Here is a 23,780-nt window from a genome sequence, read left to right as displayed (position 1 = left end):
CGGACTCTAACCGAAATGACTTTTTTTAAAACGTTACTAGCTCCCGTACCATATTGTAGTTATTTTAAGTATTTACTTCTGTATAAATTGTATAAATAGATGAAAGCTAAGCTAAAGAGACTATTCTCCACAACGCAGGGAATCCTAGTGTTATTATGCATTGTAATATTTTCGGAATTTTTTAGTAACAATAAAGTTTTTTGTATTTTATTTTAACAGAAGTTCGACCATACGTATGATTAAATGACTTAGAAATGATCAATTATATGCTCTAGTTTGTATATCCCCATTTAAAATAACCCAATTTAAATTCACGTCGTCAAATGAATAATCTTCAAAGTCGTCAGCTATTAACAATAGCTTTCCCCTGGCTCTTGCGGCTGGCAGCCAGGCTGAGCGCCGCAGACAGCAGACACAGCACAGAGCTGACCGCCGGCATCGCCAGCACGCTGTCCTTGTGGATAATGCACACGTTGTTCACTTCGTATGCACATGTTAGATCTGAAAAAGTCGATAAATAAATGTGTAAATAATATCCCATCAAAAACATCCTGTAAAAAACCCAAGTCTCGCAGCTCAGTCTTTCTACCGTCAAAAGTTGTGAGATCCATGTAATACCAAGTCGGTTAATCTATTTAGTGTCTACTTGAAGGACCTTCTGTCTTAAGTTATTACATAAGTTATTATCATGCCAATATTAAAAATATTTAACGTTTAAAACAAATAGATCGACTTGGACATCGCATGAAAACAAAATGAATATTACAATATTATATTAGATTCTTTAGTCTCTCGCGCCTCACGCGATTGAAACTCTCGTTCCTGTTGGTCGCTGGCCCGTCGTGCTGTGTAGTGTGATACATACTAATAATCAAATCAAGCGATGTCCAAGTCGATCTATTTGTTTAAAACGTTAAATATTTTTAATATTGGCATGATAATAACTTATGTAATAACTTAAGACAGAAGGTCCTTCAAGTAGACACTAAATAGATTAACCGACTTGGTATTACATGGATCTCACAACTTTTGACGGTAGAAAGACTGAGCTGCGAGACTTGGGTTTTTTACAGGATGTTTTTGATGGGATCTCACTTCTTTTTGTAGAGCCTTTCTTTTTGATACCATCTACTTCTAACGACTTGATTAGTTTAACAAACTGCATAAATAACTTTGTAATCCCATATATTTATATGAGATTACAAAGTTATTGATGCAGTTGGTGTATTTGGAAAATTGGACCGAAATTACAAAATATTTAAGTTTTCCCATGATTAAGACACTAAACTCTATATGTATTCCAAATATGAAGCTTCTAAGTCTGCTAGAAGTGCCTTGGACTTTTGATGATCGGTGAGTCAGTGAGTGACAAAATTTAGAAACTTTAACAAGTTGTCATTCTTAAACTACTGGTTCAAATTGACTGAAATTTTAAATATTCCGTGTTTATACAATGCCGGATTAGTTACTGAAGATTCAGGTTTCTTGCTTTATCCACAACCGAATTATAGGGGGTCGAAAAAGGCCCGAATTGCTTCGAGAAAAGGATGGTACGGCCGTGCCGCTTTTTTTTTGCTCGACTTGGCGGGGGCACTGCCGTGCCCCCAGATTTATGTTTAAGACTATTAAACGTCACCTAGTTCATTATTTAGGATAAATAAGTATTATTTATTATGTTTATTCTGTACTGTATTATGTATTCAGCTTAGTAAAACATTCCAAGAACATTCCTTGATATTCTAAATTAAGCTTATTAAGCCTGTTTAAAAATTTGACAAAAAAAGAACGTGTGTACACGTGTCAGAAGTGAAACATCTCTGGTAAGATTCAATGATGCCAAAATCGTCGCCTTACTCCATGACGTGATAGTATTGCCATGACCTAGAATTTTACTCTCAACGCGCCTAAAGAAGTTTCACATCAAAAAAAAAATTAGGTAATAGAATAATAATACAGATACTCACAATTAATAACGACATACAAGAAGTGTCCCAACGCATTCGCGATGAGGCCCAGGAAAGCTGACGTCACACCAATGGCGAGTGGCTTGTCAATCCGCCGGGTTGCGCGGAGGACTGACATGCTTTGCATAAGTAGACCCGACGCTGGAATGGTGAAATTATATTGTTCTCTTGTTTGATATGAGTGAGTTATGTAGTGTATAGGGAATTATTGAATGAAATTGTTCCTAAACAGTTTTCTTACAAATTCAGCAAGGATATCTCTGTAAAGCTCCAAACTTACGACAATATCAAAATGTAGATATTATTAATTATTTTCCTGTGTTATTTTTATGTTACGTTCACCGATTTGATGTACCTACTGTACAATTCCTAAGTATTTATTGTAGTGAAATGCAGTTTTCAAAATAAAGCAAAGTAAATTGGGTAGGTATTCATATATTATTTGACTGCTCAAGTTCACCATTGTCACGAAGTCCAATCGCCTAAAATTAATTCCTCTCATTCCTTCTTCTTTCATTCATAAAATTTAATATCTATATTTTCAGCAGCATTACCTCCAACCGCCAGCATAAGTGTGAAGAACACGAGATAAATGTTATAAATAATAGCGCATGATGGTAGAGTGCAGCTGCCTCGCACCGCCCGCTGCGTGCCCACACCACATGTGCAGTTGTGAAGCAACCTATAAATTTTCTAGTGTTTGATTTTAAGCGAGTATTATACATTTAGAAATTAACGATTTTAACGGATTTTAAACGCGATTTATTCATTATATTATAGACGGGGAGACTGACCGGCGTGACCCACGCTCGCTGCAAAGTGTGCGAAACGTCGAACTCAAACTCAAAACTCAAACTCAAACATTCATTTATTCAATTAGACTACTATTTAGTAGCACTTTCGAATCGTCATTACATAGTATTTTTAACATTTACCACCGATTCGGAAAGCAGTATCTATGGAGAAGAATCGGCAAGAAACTCCATAGTTGCTCTTTTAAATAATGTCAATAAATTTACATAATATGTAACTTATATCTACCTAACTACATAATATGCCAAAGAACTGTCCTGTGGTTTTTACGCGACAACCCTCCATGGGTCTTTATCGTCCATATATTCCTGAATACTGTAGTACGCTCTCTGAATTAGTACATTTTTTATGTAAGTTTTAAATTTAGAACTACTAAACTCTTTAATATTGTGAGGAATTCTATTGTATAAGCGTATACCTTGACCCATAAATGAATTTTTAACTTTAGCTAATCGGAAAAATGGCATTTCAATTCTATTCTTGTTCCTTGTGCCATAATCGTGTCTATCTCCTACTCTTGTGTGTAAGTCAGAGCTTTTGTGTACATGCAAAATATTATTAAATATATACTGTGATGGTACAGTAAGGATACCAGTATTCTTAAAATGATCTCTTAGTGAGTCCCGAGCACGTAAATTATATATAGAGCGAATGGCTCTTTTCTGTAAGATAAATATAGTTTCTATATCTGCAGCCCTGCCCCACAGTAGAATTCCATAGGACATAATGCTATGAAAGTAGCTGAAATAAACCAATCTAGCCGTATCTTCATCGGTGAGATGCCTTATTTTTCGGACTGCATATGCAGCAGAACTGAGCTTACCTGCAGCGGTGTTGACATGGGCTCCCCACTGTATTTTCTCGTCCAATGTTAACCCTAGAAATACAGTAGACTCAGTAGGATGCAATACCTCCCCGTTCAAGGTAATATCTCTGTTCAACTTTTTTACATTAGGAAGTAAAAATTCAACACAAGTGGTTTTTTTGGCATTTAATAATAAATTATTGGCAGTAAACCATTCAGATATGTGTAAAAGAGCACTGTTCACTTCGTCGACATTTGGGTCATGCCTGTCCACATTAAAAATTAATGAGGTATCATCTGCAAACAGAACTATTTCACACCTATCCTGCAAATAATAGGGAAGATCATTGATATATACCAAGAACAAGAAGGGACCTAAAATTGACCCCTGTGGAACACCAATGTTAATTGACGCACCGCTAGAACGTTCTCCATTAACAACTACAGTCTGTATCCTATCATGCAGGTATGACGCTATGAGGTTCTGGGCTTTTCCTTTAATTCCATAATGATTAAGTTTACGTAACAAAGTACAATGTTCAACGCAGTCAAATGCCTTGGAGAGGTCACAAAATATCCCTAGAGTATTTTTTGAGTTTTCCCATGCCTTATATATATGTGTTAGAAGTGCAACTCCAGCATCTGTGGTTGAGCGCCCCTTTGTGAAACCAAACTGTTTGGTGTGCAGTAAATTATTAGATGCAAAATGACTACTCAATTGGTTTAATATTAACTTCTCGAATACCTTACTTAATGTTGGTAAAATAGAGATAGGTCTATAATTGTTACAGTCTTCTTGATCGCCCTTCTTAAATAAAGGTATAACTTTACTAAGCTTTAGTAAATTAGGAAATGTACCATAGTCACAACACTTATTAAATATGGAAGCTAAATTTTTCGCAATATTTTCTATTATATTATTAACTAAATTTACGGACATTCCCCAAAGATCACAAGTATTTTTAAGATTAAGCGTCTTAAAGGCAGTAACAATATCATTAGCAGTTACGTGTCGTAATTCAAATAATGTACTGCACTCCGCAACATGGTCCCTCAAAAAGGTCTCTGCAAGTGCTGAAGACGAATTTAAACTATTAGTAATAGTAGCAGGGACACTACTGAAGAATTCTTCAAAAGCAAGCGCAACATCAGCACTTTTGTCAATAACCCTGTCATTATTTACAAGTTTTATGGTATTACTTGATTTGCTTTTACCCATTTCACCATTAATAATTGACCAAACTGTTTTAACTTTATTATCAGAGTCGCGTATTTTTTCTTTGATATACAAACGCTTTGCAGTAAAACAAACTTTTTTAAAAATTTTTGAGTAATTTCTAACATAACTAAGAAAAGATGGGTCTTTATTATATTGCTTCATCACTACATAGTATAAAACAAAGTCGCTTTCCCTGTCCCTATGTCCCTATGTCCCTATGTCCCTTTGTACGCTTAAATCTTTGAAACTACGCAACGGATTTTGATGCGGTTTTTTTTAATAGATAGAGTGATTCAAGAGGAAGGTTTATATGTATAATAACATCTATTAAATAGTGGAGAAGTACTGTTATTTTTGAGGTTTCTAATGTGATGTCGTAAAAAATTACATTTTTTCCGCTTACATTGCAAACGCAGGCTGAACCCTACGAGTTTTATCAAATTAATGTACTAAGTATTATACACATTGAAAAGGTCTACAGAAAAGTCCGCGATGGTATATGTCTATCTCTTATGGATAACCCACAATAACTTTTTTTTGTCATTTACTTTTTACGACAAAGAATGGCTAATTTTCGATGCGATTTTAACCAATACAGCATTAATCCTTAACAAATTAAATACCTTGAATACATTGTTCATTTAATATAGATCTATATGGCCCTTTACACCGTATGATTTAAGTCAATATTTTCGAAGATATTACAGATTTAAAAATTGCGGCCGGCCGCCCGGCTATCTATTTTATACCCGTGCGAAGGCGGAGCGGGCTATGTTTTTATACATATACATTTATACAACGTTCACAGTTTTTCTGTAGTGTATTTAGTATCAGCATTGCACCCGTGCGAAGCCGGGGCGGGTCGCTAGTACCATATAATTCATAAAGAATGTTCCTGCACCTATGTATACTAGCTGTCGCCCATTTACTAAATGGTAAATCGTTGGTAATATTTAAAGATTTAACTTTAAATATTTTTTCAAATTCTTTATGTACTAAATTAAAAAGATTTTTAAACATTTCACAAGGACTGTTAGGATAGGATTGATCATTTAGTACGGGCAGGTTTTTATTAATATTATTCCTAAATTTATTAATGCCTTTTTTAGTTATAGGCCTAACATTAATCCTTTTAAATGTAGGTATGCAATCCCATTCAAAAACTACTTTCTGGCCACAGTGATCCGAAGTCAATGTATTGAGAATATTTTTCTCTAAACAGATGCAGTCACAGTATATATTATCAATACAAGTTGCAGAAGTAGGTGTAATTCGTGTGGGTTCGTTAAAAAGTTTATATAGATTAAATGACTGAAACAAATTAACAATTCGTGTAGCCGTTTGTGTTTGTAAAAGTAAATCAACCACATACTATAACTTTTTTTTTACTCCTGCTTAGACGCTTTAATATTTCTTCCATGACTGTCTCAAACATATTATAGTCACTGGAAGGGGGTCTATAAACGCAAACAATAATATAACGCTCCAGCTCCACACAGGACAGTTCAATGGTCCGTTCTACAGAAAGACTAACAATGTCAGTTCGTTCTTTACATTTTACACTATCATGTACAAAAATAACAGAACCTCCGTGAATAGCCTGTGTCCTAAAGTATATACTTTTTAATTTGTAATTTTCAATATTTACTAACGACTGACATTGTTTAAGCCAATGTTCTGTTACACAAAATATTTTAATATTGTTATCATTCAGAAACAATTCTATTTCTAACAATTTGCTAGCCAAGCCTTGAATATTTTGATGCACAATGGAAAAAGACTGCTTAGCTGTTGTCTTATATACTAGTTTAAATCTAGCTTAGGGCTAGATTGTCTGTCAATACTTAACCTAGGTTGATGTATAAAATTACTACTACATAAAATTATAGTAGATTGATGGTCTGATACAGAACATGTACCAGACTGGTTAATATTATATGCTATTAACATAGCAAGTTCACGCTTATATCTATATGGCAGATACACTGTATTCTTTGTCAAAGTAAAAGATTTAATACATGAGTTAATGTCAAAGTAAATAAATGCATCACGATGATGATTTGTTAGGTTATACAATTTTAAATTCATATTATGAATTAATCTATTTTGTTCTTGTGTTAAACCAGGTAGGTATGGCAAGGTACACAACATAAATTTACATTTAGTCTTACTACTAATATCTAACATTTTTTTTAATCCTACATCAATATCCTTATTATTTATATTTAAACTGTCCCCATATAATATAATTACAATATTATTCTTATTAAAGTAAAAGTATTATTCTTATAAAAGTGTTGTCGGAAAAATAATATCACTACATAGTATAAAACAAAGTCGCTTTCCCTGTCCCTATGTCCCTATGTCCCTTTGTACGCTTAAATCTTTGAAACTACGCAACGGATTTTGATGCGGTTTTTTTTAATAGATAGAGTGATTCAAGAGGAAGGTTTATATGTATAATAACATCTATTAAATAGTGGAGAAGTACTGTTATTTTTGAGGTTTCTAATGTGATGTCGTAAAAAATTACATTTTTTCCGCTTACATTGCAAACGCAGGCTGAACCCTACGAGTTTTATCAAATTAATGTACTAAGTATTATACACATTGAAAAGGTCTACAGAAAAGTCCGCGATGGTATATGTCTATCTCTTATGGATAACCCACAATAACTTTTTTTTGTCATTTACTTTTTACGACAAAGAATGGCTAATTTTCGATGCGATTTTAACCAATACAGCATTAATCCTTAACAAATTAAATACCTTGAATACATTGTTCATTTAATATAGATCTATATGGCCCTTTACACCGTATGATTTAAGTCAATATTTTCGAAGATATTACAGATTTAAAAATTGCGGCCGGCCGCCCGGCTATCTATTTTATACCCGTGCGAAGGCGGAGCGGGCTATGTTTTTATACATATACATTTATACAACGTTCACAGTTTTTCTGTAGTGTATTTAGTATCAGCATTGCACCCGTGCGAAGCCGGGGCGGGTCGCTAGTAAAATAAAAATTTGAAATCCTAACAGACTCGAAAATGATTTGATTGAATAGAGAAATAACAATCTTTATCCAGTGACGTTAAAATGCAAATACTAAATCCATACTAATATTATAAATGCGAAAGTAACTCTGTCTGTCTGTCTGTTACTCAATCACGCCTTAACTACTGAACCAATTTGCATGAAATTTGGTATAGAGATATTTTGATACCCGAGAAAGGACATAGGATAGGTTTTATCCCGGAAATCCTACGGGAACGGGTTTTTCTTTGAAAACGCGGGCGAAGCCGCGGGCGGAAAGCTAGTAATGAATAAATCCGTTAAACTCTTTAATTTCTAAACCTGTAAATTGATATTTAGTTTTATAGCATTCAAATGCTTTATTAATGTTAATGATACATTTTTAAAGAATGAGGAGAAATACGCGGGTGAATGATTTTTTCTGTTCTTTAAAAGTTTCTCAACCTGAAAAAATATTTACACGTAGTTAAGTTATGGTAGAAAATGTAAAATATTTATTTTAATTTGAAATTTATTATGGAAATTTTGTGTTGCTATTAATTTAAGCACAGTCCCTTTAATCCCCGTGCAGTCTACGGCATCTATCCTTTCTACATATATTATTCCATCAGGCCCCGGAATCACAGACACAATAGAAAAGTGATACCGGAATCACAGACACAATAGAAAATCTATTGTGTCGCGGTCGGATCTGGCCGTTCGGGGCTCAATGGGTTATAGGAATAAATATTTTAGCAAATGTACACTCACAACAAGCCATTAAGATCCTCATACTCCTGGCAGCCCGCGTGGCACGGTGACAGGTATGTCGTCATGGTGTCCAGGGTACATACTGGCGCGAAACCGTATGTTGTTTCACCGCATCTGTTATATTATTTAGATAAAATTATAATAATCTATGCTAATATTATAAAGCTGAAGAGTTTTTTTGTTTGAACGCGCTAATCTCGGGAACTACTGGTCTGATTTGAAAAATTCTTTCTGTGTTGGATAGCCCATTTATCGAGGAAGGTTATAGGTTAATTATATCATCACGCTACGACCAACAGGAGTGGAGCCACGGGGGTGAAACCGCGCGGAGCAGCTAGTTAAAGATATAGATAAATAGAGTTTTTGTTTGTCTGTTGAAACTGATGAATTTGGGGTGAAATTACTAGTGTTGGAAACTTGAAATATTGCTCTATGATTAATTTTATAATGGTGAGGTTGGCTCTGAGAAAATATGAGGTTCTAAAATCTCAATACAAAATCTATCGGTAGTTCATATGTACCTATTCTATAACAGTTTGTATATCTGTCTAACAAAAGGTTAAAAAGTTCTCAATTCAGAGCTTTCGTTTTTTCTCTTTATTACTTACTTCATTTAGGCTGCACGTACTTTACATCAAATTTTATATTAAAAAAACAGAAGACAATCTGTATTTTTCGACGTATTCAAAAACACCAAAATCATTTCAAATACTATTATCAACGCACCCGCATTCCTGGCTACACGCTGGCTGCGTATACGCCCCCCTCCCTACCCCCTTTCCCTCAATGGTATCAGTGGTACAACCCAACCCCGCGAGCACAGCAAACACGATCGCCACGAATATTGTGACCACACCACCCACTCTGGACGCCGTGGTGGCCTTGACGCCGTCGCTCCGGCGCGCGGAAAAGCGTGTGCGGAATATCTGGGTTTTCATACAAGAAAAATAAAAATATTATTATGTAGAGTTTTCAAAGCGGGCGCGGTAAGCTAGTTCTACTATAAAACGAGGTGTGGAAAAGAAACATGGAAGTAATCAGTTTTGATAGTATATTAGTATATTATACCACTTTAATGAAAATAAAATAAGTAAGTACCTATATAAATGCTACAAGGATCGATTGAAAATCAAAATATAAAAAGATTTCATGCAAGCTTTAAAAAAAAGCAAAAGCTTATCAAAATTATACAATGGGCAAGGGCAGACGTCGCGATCGTATTAATAATATCTGCTATTCATAAACAATTCAATTTAAATTTTAAACACGTCTAGAATATTCTAGAAACTCACCGTTACAAAGAAAATAATAACTAAAGATCTGAAGATGTCGGTGATGACGCGTGAAGTTCTCAGGTCCTCATGTATGGTTTCCACTTGGAATTTAGCCTGCAATATGAACATTGTGTCAACTATCAATAAATATAGCTTCTATTAATATGAAATTATTAATCATTTCCTGTGTTTTTAATATTTTATGTATCATGAAAATATGATACTGTCTATTTTTAACCGACTTCAAAAAAAAGGAGGAGGTTATCAATTCGGCCGGTATGTTTTTTTTTATGTATGTACACCGATTACTCCGTGGTTTCTGAACCGATTTACGTGATTCTTTTTTTGTTCGATGCGGGATGGTGTCGAATTGGTCCCATAAAAATTTTATTCGGATAGGCCCAGTAGTTTTTATTTTATGAGCATTTTTGTCTGTATTTGTAAATGTTGCAAGTGCAAGTTTGAAGTCGGTTGTTTTTAACGCTGTTATTGACTTGTATAAGTTAAATTGGTACCTATACATTTTTCGGGCCATATATTGCAATTTTCGTCTTTTATTACGACATTATACCCCTTTTACCCGTTAATGTATCCTACACTATTCATTTTGGGTATGGTAGGATACAATGAACTGAGGGTGCGACGGGAATTCTCCATTGCGCTATACTTTATACAGTTATTGAGGGGATTTGCACATAATCCCGGAGTACTCCAATCCCTCTCGCTGTATGTGCCGGACAAGTACGTTGAGAAGCGTCACAAGCCCCCACTACTCTACGTGCCGCAAGCACGAACCAAGCTGCTTGCGAAGTCTCCTCTGGTGCGAGCACTCCGCGTTCTTAATGACCTCCATGGGAGGGTGGACATATTTACATGCAAGTTGGGTGAATTATCAAAGGTTCTTCTTTATATTATTTGTTATTAATTTATTATTTTTAGATTGTATTTATTATTGGATTATATTTTATTATTGGATTGTGTATATTGTCATTGTATGTCCATTTAGTAGATTGTAAGTTTATAAGTTTAAGTTTCTAGTATTAGTATTCGTTTTAATATATGTATAAGAATTTTAGTTTTAGTCAGTACCGCATTGGGTTAATCCTGTAAAGGTAATTGATATGTGTGTGAATAAATAAATAAATAAATAAATAAATTATTATTGTTCGTTAAAATAAAATATTTTTCTTCGTTATATCGCAAAGTTTTCCTAGTTTAATTCCAAGATCTTACCTGTAACAGGTACGTCTCAAATGAATTGTATCCAAATATGGCCGCACTGAGGAACGAAAGTGCCACGGCCTGCAGCATTAACGACTTATTGCGGAATACTCGCCCCAAGGGTTCTAAAATACCTAAAAGGTTATTATATATTAATTTATTATTGTACTACAAAACAATCCATTCCTAGCTTGTCTTCATATTATAATATATAATCTATAGGTACTAATCTATACTAATATTATAAAGAGGCAAGGTTTGTATGCATGGTTTTCACGCATAAACTACTGGACCGATTTTGATGAAATTTGGCACAGACAATCTTTAGACCCTGAGAAAGAACATAGGCTACCTTTTATTGCGAAATATGTACCACGGGCGAAGCCAGGGAGGACCGCTAGTAATATTATAAAGCTGAAGCGTTCGCGCTAATTTCAGGAACTACTGGTCCGATTTGAAAAATTCTTTCGGTGTTAGATAGCCCATTTACCGAAAAAGGCTATATATCACGCTAAGACTAACAGGAGCGAAGAACTGCGGGTAAAACCGCAGGGCACAGCTAGTAGAAAATAAAGGTTGTGTGTAGAGTCGTTCTCTCCACTTGCTGATAATAAAGACACACACTATTACTTTTCGCATTTAACACTAGTACGAATTATAACATTAAAGTTAAACTCACAGGTCCTTTCCAGCGTATCGACTTCCTTATAATCCGGCATTTGCCGTGGGAACAATGTGAACAATATCGAGAACATGAGCGTCAGCATAGCTAGCGAGAGGTGAATCTCCCACCAGTCGTCCCTGATGGATGCTGCGCGGAGCCAGTTGGAACTGCTCATGCCGATTGATAGACGGATGGAGATTAGGATACCTGGAATGTGTTATTAATTAGAGTAGATATTCAGAGTACGGAACCTAAATAGGAAATAATTAGAGAAGATGTTTAGTGTGCAGAACTTTACCTAAATATGAATCTTAACATTTAGGGTAGGTACGTAAAAAGTCGTGATAGTTCACCAATATCGACTGATAAGTAAAAAGGTCGGCATTTTAGTAAAAGACATTTGTATTACACCGTTTTATTTACACCACTTTCAAATCAAAATAGGCTTGGTTTCGTATTGGGTTTGTTCCGAATGTATTAGGATAATTTTTTATGTGAAAAAAAAAAAAAATTGTAGCAGTGCGAGCAATTGTGTTGTTGTGAAAAAGTTTATTAAGAGCCAATACATGTAAGTTTAAAATATCTCTATCTTTTGATATTTCCTACATTTTCGACAGTATCAGCTCTTCACCCAAAACAAAACTCATCACCTACCATAGAAATACGGTCCATTCTCCGGCTGGTGATCATCCAGGTAGGTGATGCCGTGCGCCCACACGCTGATCCTGGTGAGCGCGCACATCACCGCCGTGATCACCAGGAACACCCCCCGGGGGGTGCGGTGGGGATCCTCTACTTCGGAGTACACGGAGATGGTGGAGCCGCCGCAGAGGTCTTTGAAATATCACAACTTGTAATAAGTTTCTACATAATATGTCGTTGTTATTAAACAATAATACTGAGAAACATTAAAAGTAAAAGAAATACTATATCTTACTATTTTAGGTACTAATATTATATTTTACAACATAAGTTTCATGCAAAAACTGCCCAACCGAATGAAATGAATCACACACATAGAGAGAATTTGGATAAATAATATATAGAATAGTTTTTCCCGGAAATAACACAGGAACGGGTACTATGGGAGATTTTCTTTGAAAACGCGTGCCACGCTGCGGTTATAGTTCTAGTATAATAATATTTCTTGCAAACAAACATAAATAATCATAAACGTACAAATTCAGGAAATAATATTATCATCTAAAGATTGAAAGTCAGGATGATAATAATATCATCCAGTTGTTTTATTATTTAAATCATTATTTTAAGTTTTTTTTTAATTATTATTTTATCTTTTAATGCGATGGCGAATTATAGTAAGTATTGTATTATTTTATCTACGGTAATGTAGAGTGATAAAGTTGATTGATGCATGAGATTTAATTTTAAAATCGGCATTCAAATTATTATCACACTTTCTACACACTTTCCGAAGATTATTCCCTAAGCTTAAGACAATGTTGAATCATGGTTGAATCATAGATAAAAAGAAAAAAAACTGCATTTTCCTTGATGGAAAAAACATTAAGGAAATTTTTGCATATCATTATAATAATCTTAAGTAGATATAATCAATAAAGTATTTAAAATTATGTAAGAGCCGAGGAAAATTGAAATACCTAAATGTATATGGCACAGGCAAATTGTATATAACTGAGAGTTTTTTAAAGACTTGAATAAAATTGATTAGGGTTTCAATGGATACAATAATTATTGTAACGGTGCATTATTTTGTGTCGTATTCAGTGTTGTTCAATATTGCTGATCTTTTCGCACTAAGTACAACGAAAGAAGTAAAGAATGCTCTATCCCTATGGTTACACAAACAGGTATGGTTACAAAAGAATAGTGACTTAGAATGAGCATTCGCTCGTTTGATATAATTGCACTGTAGACGATGAAACGCGGCATGTTTAAATTAAGTAGTATTTATAATTTATTCTAGTCTCAATTAAGATATTAAGTATATACATCATATTCAAATGAAAATAAATCTATATTGTCTTACCGACTTCAGGTCGCTTCGCCTCAGGGAAAGGGAATGCCAGAACAATCAGCCCACACACAGCCGTAGCTCCAAGCCAGAAGGACAGGGTGAAATTCCGCCAGGATTTCCCCTGCCAGGCCACCAGCGCGCCCAGAAGGAATTCCGCGCAACCAACACCGATTTTTACCCATTCTGTAATTTAAAGTTTATGTATACATAATGATTTTAATGTTATTACGAGAATAATATAATAAGTAAATAAATAATAGAATAGCGGTATATCCATATAAAGGGTGTGAATGATCTGATAACTGGAAATAGAAGACGTTCTGGCGGTTGTGCATGTTAAAACGCATGTTGTGCTTATTAATTTTTTTCACAAACTCTTCAGCTTGATAATATGTATTAATATTATAGTATAGATTATTTAACAAAACGTTAAGGTGAATTTTTCTCTTTCCAAAATTATATAAACATTTTTAAGTTAATTTCAAAGCATACCTTCATTAACAGTTGGCAAGAAACCACTCGCATCGTTCCTGCGCAAAAGCAGGTAGACATTACTCTCTAAGAAGATCACTATCAACAGTGAACCCTGGAGGAACAGGTCAAAGCGTTGCAGCGTCAAAATGTACTTCCTTAGGAAACCCCAGCCTTTCATTAATACTGTAAAAATAAATATAGTTCAAAAATAAAAAAACGCATTTTATTTAGATAACCGATCCTTGATAAGTGTGCACTGATGTCTCTTAGTGGTTCAAAATCAAGTCGAAGGCATTCTTAAAGGTTAAAGATTCACGAAGCGGTTTTCAAGTACAGGTAGAGATTTTTTCCCATTGTCTCCATGATTTTTGTACGGCGTTGCGGAATAATGGATTAAAAGCAGTAGGTATAGAAATCTGAAATAGTATGAGACAGATACCTTATTACATTAAATAAAAAATATATCAAATCGATCGATTATATGAGTATTGAGTATGTTTAGCGAAATCGTCACATTGAAAGAAACTTATATTTTTCATTTATTTTTAAGTGTTTTCTATACATAGGTAGGTATTTACTATCCCTATCGCTATTTTCACAACTTCGGGATATGGTCTGTTCAGTTTTTCTACTAGTTAAAATAAATAAAAAATGTATGTAAGCATATATAAAAACGTGTTCGATAGACTATCAGTGACTCTATTAAGAAATTGAATAAATATTAACATTTAAATAAAATGCAAAGGAGAGCATTTTGCGTAACTCAGAATAACATTAGGTAATGTAAATATGTATAAGACAATATACATATTTTATCAATGAAACTATGTTAATTAGGAGTAATTAAGGCAATGATAATTCGAGATATTATTTCACACAATAAATAATCATAATAATTTGCAATATTGGTATTAGATGTATTGCGATTATGGTGATTAGAAATTATAATACTTTACAAATAGGCAACATTGATTTTTATAGACACTACTAGCTTTACGCCCGCGGCTTCTCCCGCTGTCTCTAAAACCTAATAAATTATACATAATATAAACCTTCCTCTTCAACCACTCTATCTATTAAAAAATATCGCATCAAAATCCGTTGCGTAGTTTTAAAGATTTAAGCATACATAGGGACAGAGAAAGCGACTTTGTTTAATACTAATTACCTAAGTATTTGACTTAGAAAATCGAAAAACTACAATATTTTCTAAAATATTTTATTTTTTAATATGTTTAACAAATAATCGAGTTGAACTCACCTTTCATGATTACTATCACTAAAATGAACTAAACATAAATAACTGTTTACACAAATAAGCAATGGCCAAATGATTGAAACATTTAAACTAATATAAACACCATAAATGAAAAATGTTCGTAAATATTATCAGCAATGTTGAACGTTCATGCACACAGGAATAATTGCCAAAACTGACTATTTATCAAATAAACCATTAACGTTATCTTTTGTATCGCTAAAGCAGATATCTCTTCCTATTCGATAATTTGCCTTATATCTGAAATCACAATTATCAAAAATATAAACGCTGTATCTTATGAGCTACTTGGTGAAAACCCAGAGGCAGGAAAAAAACACAAACATACAATTAATTTATTTATTCAAGTAGATACTTATTAATATAACTTATTATCGATGCGGAAAGCTTTATTAATTTGCATCTATGCATACAACAAACAGATAAACAAAAATATTTTATTGTACATCAAGAAATAATAATAACAAAGTAAATGTAAAAAAAATAATATAGTTTTATATTAAACGTTATACTATCAACATTAAAGCAGTAGTTAATGATACAAAGTATCATATAAATCGGTAAAGTAGTTTCAGTGTGATATGCTGTCAAGATACAAAGAAGACAGATTAAAAAATTCAAATGCAGATTTGGTTTTATTAACGCTCTATAAAAATTATCTTCGAAAAATCTTCAATATACAGAATTTTATTTATACATAGTAAAAAATATTTCTATTATGACGATGAATTTAATATTATGCTTACTAAAGAATGAGCATAACCTGATATAAAATATACCTACTAATGGCACAATAAAATAAAATAAAACAACCATATTATACGATCAATATCGTTTATTATATTATCAAAGACTTCTTGCTTTTAATTTAAAAAAAAAAAACAGTTTTTTCTTATCGTAATGAAAAATATATACATATTTTTTTTTCTTACATGTATAATCACAAGGAAAGTGAGACTCTTATTTTACACATACATAAAGAGAGCAAAAAGATAAAATTTATAAATAAATTTTTACTTGGTATATAAACTAACTAAGTACTAAAAACGATGAATACATGAAAGTATATAATACATAGATACATAAAAGGGCTCTAACATTATATTATGTATGAATATTTTAAACAACTATATATTTGAACATTTGATAATAAATAGAAAATATCACAACCTTGTGAGCTTAAATCTATATAATAAAAACGTATAAAATTCAAACTTTCTATTCACATTTTGTGACTATGTGTGATTTATGTTTTAAAAAAAAAATATATTATTACTATTATCTCTATATATCTTTAATTAAATAAATATGTGACACACAATGATCATAAACGCTGAAAACCAAAACGTCTACCTAAAACATATATATACATACAATATACATAATGTAGTATAATTAAATATAAATAAACAACTTTGTTAAATATAAAATAAACAACTTTGTTGCGATTATATTTTTATATTATATTCATTCATATGTAATTGTTATCCATAAATGAGGTTCGAAATTCAGTATCAGTTGAAATATAATATATAATTGGTAACCCATCAAGGAACAAATCAACCGCGAATTGCTGATTACTTAGTTCGTATTTATATGGTAATTATGTTTTAATTATGGTTACAATATAACTAATTGCTATATAGAAGAGTATTTATTAAATTAATATCGTGACTTAGTGTAGTGTATACATAACAACCGGGCCAACTTCCAGACATATAATATTATGTCCGACAAATAGTCCCTTTTTATATGCGAACTGAACATTGAAAGGTTTTGATTACGAAATGTTGGTCCGTATTATTATTATAAAGTGTAGGTTAAGGAGAACCATCTCATAACTCATTTTAAATTGATATCAATTAATAAGCGTTTAATTAATATACCGCTGTTGGAGGCAAAGAAAAATTTTCAAAGGGAATTTAATTTCTCTATCCAAATTTGTGAACGTGTCAGAAATATGTATTTCCGTAGTAAATATGTAGGTATTTCTTCAAGTATGTAGTTACTTGAAGTTTTGTTTTTTACAGTAATAATTTTTAATGTAGAGTACTTCACTACGTCTACAAGTTTAAATTTCTTCCTTTTCAAAGCCAAAGCTATAGTAATACCACAGACTAATAATAATATACTACGTATAAAAGTAATACATTCTACCTATTGCATATCTTTAGAGACCATTCTCCTTACCCCTACTATATTTAAATTACCTACTACGATTAAGAACTAAACATAAATTATCAGCGACTGATAGGTAAATAAGGCATCGTTTTTTTCTTATGATCCAATAACGTTCTGTTGTATCCAGGGCACGAAATGGGTGACTCTTGTATACACGCCCGGGAAACCAGGCTCTGCGCACTTCTTCCCGTATGAAACTACGCCGATTTGGAAGAAGAAGGTGGTGTATGTTTGAGGGTTCCACTGGAAAGAAAAGATTTATATTAGTCAATGTTATACCGAGTGGAATTTTGGAAGAAAAGTACTCGTAATAGGACTCTCTGGAGATTGAAAATTTTACATTTTGACAAAAAAGATGCAGTCTGCATTGCATGAAAAAGATTCCTAGAAATTGCATGGTTTCCTTTCATTGGAATGACCAAGTTCGTTAGAGAGTTATTATCCTTATAAATTGACCCTAATATCGATGTAAGCAAATATAAGTAAAGTAATGGTCATATTTTTAACAGATTTTGGTCGGTTCGATTCTCGATCTTTTTGCGCATTTTTTTTTATAGTACGCAAACAACACGCAACCACGCCCGTTGCTATGGGCAACCGTCACAAGCTAGTACTCACGATAGGCTGCATGAGCGGGCCGCCGCTGTCGCCCTGGCAGGCGTCCATGCGGCCGTCCTTGTGCCCGGCGCACAGCACGCGCGCGTCGATCACCTGCTGCTTGTACATGCTGTATGCACTTGCACACGCTGTGTTGGTTACCACGGGCAATTGGGCCACTTGTAAGTGGCTGGCTTTGGGACCCCCTGTAGATTGTTATTAGTTTTATTAGTAACAGTATTTAACACAACTTCGGTTAGTGACAATATTCACTTATCGACAAGCAACTTGACCCGGATTAGCCTGGGATAACAAAATATAAAATACGGCCTCGTGCAGCTTTGCTCGCGTAGATAATAAAATTAACTAGTTGAATAATAAAATGAACTTACGGTAAGCCACATCACCCCAGCCAGCTATGAGAGGATTGTACTTCTCATATGTTTGAGCACGGAGTTTCTCGTCCTGCGGGATACAGATCGGTCGGATGAGACCTGAAACATTATTAACAGTATTTTTAATGCGTTTGAAAGATTTTATGGATTTAAAACGGGGTTTATACCATTATTTAACTAACTATGGTTATATATTATAATGTTCCTTTCTATGGTAAGTTTCCCTCACAAACTATAAGCATAGTAAAATATAAACTAGCATCATTGTAAATATGGACTTATCATTGTAAATCTATCTATATCTATCATTGTAAATATGGACCTATCCTCATTTTTTTATTGACAGGAGGGAAGCGCTTGACCATAATCTCGCCTGATGGTAAGCTAAGATGTGATGGTGCGCGCTTCTCTAGAAGTTCCCGTTCACTCTACGCAGGAAGACCTATACTGTATAGTATAGATAGTAAATAGAATAAGCAAGTACATAAAATTTTATATTAGTTAAGTAATAACACTTAAACTCACTAGAAAACGGAACATCCTTCTCCAAAACCAATATGCCAATATCGTCGGTGAAAGCCTGCGGGTTGTATAACTCATGTTTGATAAGGTTTTTGATAAGAACGTCCACGGGTGTCGCTCCGTCGTCCTCTCTGGCTAGATCGAGCTCTCCTAGACGCACTACATACCTAGAAAATAAAGTATTTACATATTGTTAAAATATCCCCAGAATTCGTACCTACTAAGTATTTGACGTTAGAACTGTGTTTAAAATTACCAGCTCTAACTGATCTATTAATTTATATAGGATGATACTGTTTTTGAAAATATCATGAAGATTATATAGAGCATTTATTATTATTTTAACACCTGCAAAAAATATCTTAACACTATTTGTTATTAGAGCCGTGTATAAAATTGCCTGCTATCTTAAGGGGGCGCATAAAGCAAAATAACCAATCTTCTATTAGATGATACGTGTAATATGCAAGACCAAATCTAAAAAATAAAATATATATCAAACTAGATGATATGTTCAACGATTCTGTTTAATCAAAAACATTAAATATTAAAATTGACTCGATAAAAAAAAATCACCAAGTTAGCTCTAATTTTCACACTTTTACGTTTTCTACTTGACATGGTAATACTTATTATGATTTTTTTTCATAAACAATTATATTAAAACATTTGCAAGATATTCGTCAGAGCATTTTGTGTAATTACTTTTAGTTTTGGTTTTATCTGCGATAAACCACTTTTATCGTGACAAAATCAAACGTTTATCTCGAGAAAAAAAGAGCGCCAAAAGTGGTTTATCGCAGATAAAACCAAAACTAAAAAAATGGTTGCCTGTAAAGTCGGTTTTACGGGCGAAGATTTTACGTGACAACGTCTTTTTCTCGATCATAGTTGAGTGGGAGAGAGACGCAAGGCATTCGGCGGGCCTCTCTCTCGTTCGGTGACTCATCGTAACGTTACCGAGCGTTACACTTTTTCATAAGTGACTCCCAGTCGCAACCTAATTTAAGACGTTGTCACGTCAAAAGTAATTACACAAAATGCTCTGACAAATATCTTGCAAATGTTTTAATATAATTGTTTATGAAAAAAAAATCATAATAAGTATTACCACAGTATTACAATATTATTTCCTACAGTAAGGAATCGCCTTTGATGTCGCGCGATGCCGCCGCCAGCGTAGGTACTTACGCTGCCACACGAAAATACGCTAGGGTTGCAACAAATGGGAAATAAAACAATTGTGATTATTAATATTATGATGAAATCATTTATTCATATGTACATTCAAAATAATTGCGATTATTAAATCTGATGTAATTATTTGTTCATAAATATATAATTATAGATATTGCACTGCTAAATATTATTTACGTGGACACTTTATTTTTGGATGTTCTTAATTGTATATTATAATTTATAACATTTAACTAAGTAATGCATTCGCATTGGGATGTACAATCTGATTAGAAAATAATGAGGACAACATATACATAGCTTTGATTTTAATTCAACAGATACAATTAGGTAATACAATCTTTCTGAAATATTGTTTCCTTCTGGGATTTCAATGTAGATTTACATCCGTAAACGGAACAGTTTGTGCGCGCCATAATAGAATATGTAAGTACCTATGTATAATAAAATTATTACACATAAAATACGACTGCGTCGTCCTTTCGCGATAGGTAAAGCAATCTCAGCGTGATTGCTTTACGCGGCCCGCGTCGCCCGACCCCCGCCAGTTCCCCTCCGTTTCTCTGCACAAGTACATTCGTCGCACTACTGTAGGAAATATGGTAATACTGTGGTATTACCATGTCAAGTAGAAAACGTAAAAGTGTGAAAATTAGAGCTAACTTGGTGATTTTTTTTTATCGAGTAAATTTTAATATTTTATGTTTTTGATTAAACAGAATCGTTGAACATATCATCTAGTTTGATATATATTTTATTTTTTAGATTTGGTCTTGCATATTACACGTATCATCTAATAGAAGATTGGTTATTTTGCTTTATGCGCCCCCTTAATGTATATAGGGTGATACTGTTTTTCATAAAATTATGGTGAAGAATAAGATTTTTTTAACAATATTTAAAAAAAATAACGTAACGTTTTGCAAATAACCTTACCTAAAAATCATGTGTGTTACCTAAACGAATGTTATTATATTAACTTATACTTATGTTTCAATTAAGTATACCATAATAATGTTTATAACTATGTCCTAATGAGAATAAATGTCAATAAACCTTGTAAAATCACGTGTTTGCGATAAAAACGTGTTTTACATAAGCCTAGTCTTTCCTATAATCGAACACAATACAAAGTGTAGTAAACAAGCCCATACATAAGATCTAATGGGCCGTATCATTATCCTATACTATGGAGCATTATTTATCGCCTCCACTATAGACATATTTATAATCCTACAAATTGTGATGTCGTAACTTTTAATATCCGGATGTTGGGTTCTGGTTATGTACCTAAATGATATAGAACAGGTTTTTTTGAAAATTTAGTGATGGTTAATTATTAGTAGATACCTATGTCTAGTTTAACTACGCAAAGCTCAAATTTATTGTGGAAACTGAACAACTAACAAATTCGTAAGTTTATGGCTTTATAAATTCATATAAACGTATTTACAACAACAATAAAAATATTAATAATTTTGCAAATAAAAACAGATTCGCATTTATTCGTCGTTAGAGCAAAATTGCAAATTATCAAGTAAAAATTATAAACCCAAACCGTGGGTAGGTTTTAAGATGAATATCTACAACAGACATACTTACAACAAAGAATGATTATCGTATCCAACATACACACACCATATAGTATCCAACTATTAAAAAAGGAAGCTTTTAAAATCAAACAAATACCTAATTCTTGCATTATTAGCTCTATCTTCTTAAATAATCAAATACATATAAAACTTACAAATCATTTTCCCGATTATGTATGCAATGTGCAGCTGTAAGAACATGGTGCGAGGTGATGAGTGACCCTCCACATTTCCAGCTGGTGGACCCACGGCTTCTGTAACCTAGCAACGCCATCCAGGGGAAGTCACCTGGAAACATACAGGATTAGTTTATACCAAGCAAAAAATGCTTATAATTTTGTTTTACTATGCGACAGCTACATCATCATTTTTTATAAATAACTAGCTGTTCCTCGCTGTTTTACCCGCAGTTAAAGCCTGTTGGTCTTAACGTGATGATATATAGCCTTATAGCCTTCCTCGATAAATAGGCTATCCAACACCAAAATAATTTTTCAAATCGGAATAGTAGTTCCTGAGATTAGCGCGTTCAAACAAACAAACTCTTCAGCTTTATAATATTGGTAAAGATAAGTATAGATTGAAGTTTAATTCACGATGATAAATATTTCATTTGGAAAGAGTACCTACCTAGAATATGTTATTTGTCGATTCCGTGGAAAATGCTTTCTGACTTGGTAAATATTTTTAATGTCTATGTAAAATTACTATTTAAAAGCGTGAAATGCAAGTTTCATGCACAAAATTTATTTTTTTCTAAATTATGTATGCATATTTGGCCTGGAAGAATGAATCGATCATAATTGTTATGCATATAATATGGCTAGGAAGAAGGAATCGACGATAAATAAATTTCATACCTGTTTCATACCACTGGGCAATAAAATTATCATATTAATGCCATTGAAATGTTACAAAAAAGAAGCAATTAGAGAATCATAACTACAAACAGGAAAATTTTCATACAAACAATTTTATAATAAGCCTCTTAGAAAAATATCTGATGTTCGAGATATTTTTTTATTCGTAGGAAACTTTTTAATTGCATAGTCTACTATATAATAGATGACTGAAGTCATCAATTGCACAAGAATAAAAAAGTATTATGATGCGAAAAATACAAATTTCTTCCTTGGATAACTTATTATATTGTACAGTATAATGAGTATATAGTAACAGGGGAATACCCGAATGAGTTAAAAATTTTGATACAATTATTTCTCAATTTATTTAGTTATAGGTATACAAATGCACATTTCCATACGTTTTTTATTTGGTTTTTCCGCTAATACTCCACTTTTGAGAAGAGCTTAATGACCGTGTCTATTCATACATATATCGTGGGAATATTACTATTAAAAGAAAAGGTATTCTTCTGTAGTACATACTACCTATCTCTATGATTCGTCTAGTGAATATGTACATTGTACGCGTTCATTTGTTTAGTTTTAATTTTATTAATGTTTGAGCTTTTATTATTCCGAAACGGATTTTTTATCACTCGATTTTATAACTACATTAATTTGGGAATTGGAAACTGTGAATTGTTAAAATAAGTTCAATAATTTATGCAGACAAAAATCTTATTGGTTGGTTGATAATATTTCTAAGTAATATTTGCATAATGTTGTTACGTGTACTTTGATTGAGCACATAAACATAACTAATATAATTATGATTTATTAACGATTCAATCAATTTGACGGATTTTTTAAATGTATTTTAATTTTATTCACACATAAACTAGCATTAGCTACTATTATCCAAGTATTATGTGCTTGTACCTAAACGACGATTAA

General features: G+C 33.0%; 2 protein-coding genes across 2 annotated transcripts in view; both read right to left on the bottom strand.

Moving 5' to 3' along the window:
• Positions 1 to 165: 165 nt before the first annotated feature.
• LOC149479224 (solute carrier organic anion transporter family member 2A1-like) lies at positions 166 to 14,405 on the bottom strand. The gene is made up of 11 exons (XM_089708143.1): positions 14,237 to 14,405; positions 13,757 to 13,927; positions 12,400 to 12,579; positions 11,761 to 11,952; positions 11,094 to 11,215; positions 9,879 to 9,974; positions 9,313 to 9,512; positions 8,587 to 8,700; positions 2,519 to 2,646; positions 1,965 to 2,105; positions 166 to 501 (listed from the first exon to the last, which is right to left on the bottom strand). The coding sequence occupies exons 1-11, from the start codon at positions 14,394 to 14,396 to the stop codon at positions 344 to 346; spliced, it is 1,662 nt and encodes a 553-aa protein (XP_089564269.1). The 5' UTR covers positions 14,397 to 14,405; the 3' UTR covers positions 166 to 343.
• A 2,074-nt stretch (positions 14,406 to 16,479) lies between these two features.
• LOC149479223 (proclotting enzyme-like) overlaps positions 16,480 to 23,780 on the bottom strand; it is a 28,857-nt gene continuing 21,556 nt past the window's right edge. The window contains exons 5-9 of the mRNA XM_089707995.1: positions 22,137 to 22,269; positions 19,196 to 19,359; positions 18,668 to 18,769; positions 18,297 to 18,481; positions 16,480 to 17,921 (exon numbers count right to left, since the gene is read on the bottom strand). Coding sequence (XP_089564121.1) covers positions 17,775 to 17,921; positions 18,297 to 18,481; positions 18,668 to 18,769; positions 19,196 to 19,359; positions 22,137 to 22,269 — 731 coding nt within the window. The 3' untranslated portion in view covers positions 16,480 to 17,774. The remainder of the gene's footprint in view (positions 17,922 to 18,296; positions 18,482 to 18,667; positions 18,770 to 19,195; positions 19,360 to 22,136; positions 22,270 to 23,780) is intronic.

This window comes from Colias philodice, chromosome 20, assembly GCF_061535455.1.
Source record: "Colias philodice isolate Cphi_HAF_F1 chromosome 20, ilColPhil1 Martin Lab GWU primary, whole genome shotgun sequence".
Classification (NCBI taxonomy): domain Eukaryota; kingdom Metazoa; phylum Arthropoda; class Insecta; order Lepidoptera; family Pieridae; genus Colias; species Colias philodice.
The sequence above is the reverse complement of the archived record's forward strand: the minus strand, read 5'-3'. Positions and strand labels throughout refer to the sequence as shown.

Excerpts from the sequence above, each read along its gene's own strand:
- LOC149479224 (XM_089708143.1), bottom strand. The coding sequence starts at position 14,396 with ATGAAAGGCTGGGGTTTCCTAAGGAAGTACATTTTGACGCTGCAACGC. Across the intron at positions 9,975-11,093 it reads TTGAGACGTACCTGTTACAG|GCTAAATTCCAAGTGGAAAC; the intron begins GTAAGATCTTGG and ends TTCATATTGCAG. Across the intron at positions 8,701-9,312 it reads GCGTGTAGCCAGGAATGCGG|ATGCGGTGAAACAACATACG; the intron begins GTGCGTTGATAA and ends ATAATATAACAG.